A 2,697-nucleotide genomic window follows, 5' to 3' on the forward strand; every position below is an offset into this window, starting at 1 on the left:
ACGTTCATGAGATGGGCGTGTCAGGCACCGCACTCGTGGTAGGTAAATGTTCATGATTACTGTCTTGTGGATCATTGTCTATCACTGTATTATTGTCACTATCAACTTCATCCAATTCAGGAATCATTATTTCATCGCCACTATCATCATCAGAACAAATCTCGTTCACAACATTTTCCAGCTGGTCTGTAGGAACACGAAGACACTTGCTGCAAGAAGCCATGGTGAAACTGAATGAATGTGAAATATTTTCTGACCTTTTCCTTCTCAGAGGGTTCTGACAGTAATATAGACCCCCACAAAGTTTACAAGGGTTCTTTACAAGCATGCACAAAAACTATCATATATATGTCTTTGGTTGATGAGTGCCAAGAGAGCAAAGAAGGGAAGAGATTGTCAAAGCGTTAAAACACGCCAACGCCAGGGAACGGCTGGCATCGTCCGGGCATTAAAACACGCCCGCGCCAGTCAAAGAGTTAAGAGGTATTTCCATCTGATGCGCATGTTTGTTCCATTTTGCTCTTACTCAGAGCAAGTAGTTACCTTTATCTTCGAGGAGACATCTATTGTTAAATGTTGGAAATGGTAAAAATTGTTTTCTAGATGGACAGTGAGAATGGGAGAAAGGAGTGCAGAATAGAAGTGACTGAATAGAACCATTGTATTTTATGCTATCTCAGCTATGCATTGCCCTCTAAACCTTTTCTGGCTGAATAAAAAGCTTTTATTATTGTCAGAATATGTATTATATTCCAGCTATGGGTGACACAGATACAGCAACCAGAGCCCAGTTAGTTGAAGTTGTTGAGCCAGTGGGTATGCCACCCAAATTCATTAAGTTGCTGACTGATATCTTGGCTCCAGAAGGAGAAAGGGTTACATTTGAATCATGTATGAATGGAGATCCCAAACCTGATATAAAATGGTATTTAAACAATGAAGAAATCCATGACTCTGAAAAGATACAGGTAAATACAAATGTGGTTTACAAGTATGCTTCAGTAGAGTGATTTATTCAGACTGTGGTCTTCTGGGTTTTGACACTATGTAGTCTTGTAAGGGGATATGAACATTTTGAGGAAACCTATGGTTCCATCTACAGGGTTGAAGTATGTAGAGTGAGGAACCAGTTGGCCTATATGGGCAGGCTGCAAAGTGGGCCCAGTCCAGACCAGTGAGAATGGTGAGTTGGTGAACAGCCCTTTTCACAGCCATCAGTTTGTTTTTCATCACAGGGAGAGGGCATCAGATTTGTCTGAAAAGATTGTTCTATTCAGGCCTACAGTATTATTTTTCATCTCATGAGGGAAAACAAATTTGGGAAAGAAGATAGACCATGTCAGGGTTCCAGTATTTCTTGTATGACAAGAAGAAAATTGGTATAATGAGAATTTAGAAAGGTATTCCATTTCATGTGGATATGAAGTGGAAAGTGAGAAATCTACCCATTTTCAAGGGCCCAGGTAGAAATTTGTTGTTTCTGGCAGAACTACATTCTCTTTGAAGGGAACTTTCCAATTCCTTTCTCTCAGGGAGTGGAGACCACGCAGTGTCACAGCCAAGAAGACCACAAACAGTGACTTCATGTGAAAACCTCTGTTTTGTTTAGTTTCAAATAGTTTGATTTATTTGTATGCATGCTCTTTGATTTAAGCTGAACCACGATGAGGAAGGAAATGTCAGCCTTACTATTCTGGAGGTGTCACCTGACAACAAAGGCGTGTATACAGTGAAAGCCTGTAACTCTTGCGGTGAAGCAAAATGTTTTGCCAATCTTATTGTTAAAACAATTAGCTCACCTGAGATTAAGCATAAAGTAATGGAAACACAAGAAAAACCTATAGCACCAGCTTTTCAAGAGCTTTTTGCTGATAGAGCAGTTAATGAAAATGATACTACAAAATTTGAGTGTGTTATCACTGGCAAACCTGTACCTAAGGTAAGTGCTGTTCACAAAATATTACTTGATATATCCACATAGTTTTATATGTGATAAAATATAGGAGGAGGAAAATTAGTAGTTTGACAGAAAGACCAAAATATTTTATAAATTAAGGTTTAAATTCATGTATTGTCACAAAAATAAACAAGTAAATCTTTGAAGAAAGTTGTCTTCTGGGTTTAGGCACCGTGTATTCTTCGTTTTGGCCGACGTTTCGGAGGAACGTAGCGCCTCCATCTTCAGAGCAGTTGAATAGCTGCGGAGAGCAGTAGCTGTGGTGATAGGATGTGGAAGGTGCTGCTTATATACGAAGTAGGCAGGGGGGTGGTTAGGGAGAACGGACCAATGGGAGCAGTGGAGAGCGATTAAGGCCATATATGGTGTGTGACTAAGGGAGAGGGGGAACGGCCAGTGAGTACAGGAAACTTGAGGTCAATAGCACTAGGAAGTGCGGTAGTCAAGAAAAACCGGTAGGTTGAGGACAGGCTATTGACGTCAATGACATGACGAAGAACTGGTGTGGCTAGTAGGATTCTCTTGAGGGAAAGGATGTTTCACGTCTGTCGAGATTGTTGAGAGCGATAAAGACCATATGATGTGTACTAAGTAGGGGGGGGGACGGCCAGTAAATCCAAGAACTTGAGGTCAATAGCACTAGGAAGTGCGGTAGGCAAGAAGAACTAGTTGGTTGGGGACAGGCTACTGACGTCAATGACATGATACCGGGGGACAGGCTACTGACGTCAATGACATGG

The 2,697-nt window shown here is 41.2% G+C and overlaps 1 protein-coding gene across 3 annotated transcripts in view; it reads left to right on the top strand.

Moving 5' to 3' along the window:
* Positions 1 to 2,697, top strand: part of LOC111862210 (titin) — a 261,060-nt gene that overhangs the window by 192,515 nt on the left and 65,848 nt on the right. For all 3 annotated transcript variants that reach the window (XM_023847418.2, XM_023847419.2, XM_023847420.2), the window contains 2 exons: positions 757 to 968; positions 1,655 to 1,939. In XM_023847418.2, coding sequence (XP_023703186.1) covers positions 757 to 968; positions 1,655 to 1,939 — 497 coding nt within the window. The remainder of the gene's footprint in view (positions 1 to 756; positions 969 to 1,654; positions 1,940 to 2,697) is intronic.

The sequence above is a fragment of the Cryptotermes secundus genome, unplaced genomic scaffold, assembly GCF_002891405.2.
Source record: "Cryptotermes secundus unplaced genomic scaffold, Csec_1.0 scaffold1304, whole genome shotgun sequence".
Lineage (NCBI taxonomy): Eukaryota > Metazoa > Arthropoda > Insecta > Blattodea > Kalotermitidae > Cryptotermes > Cryptotermes secundus.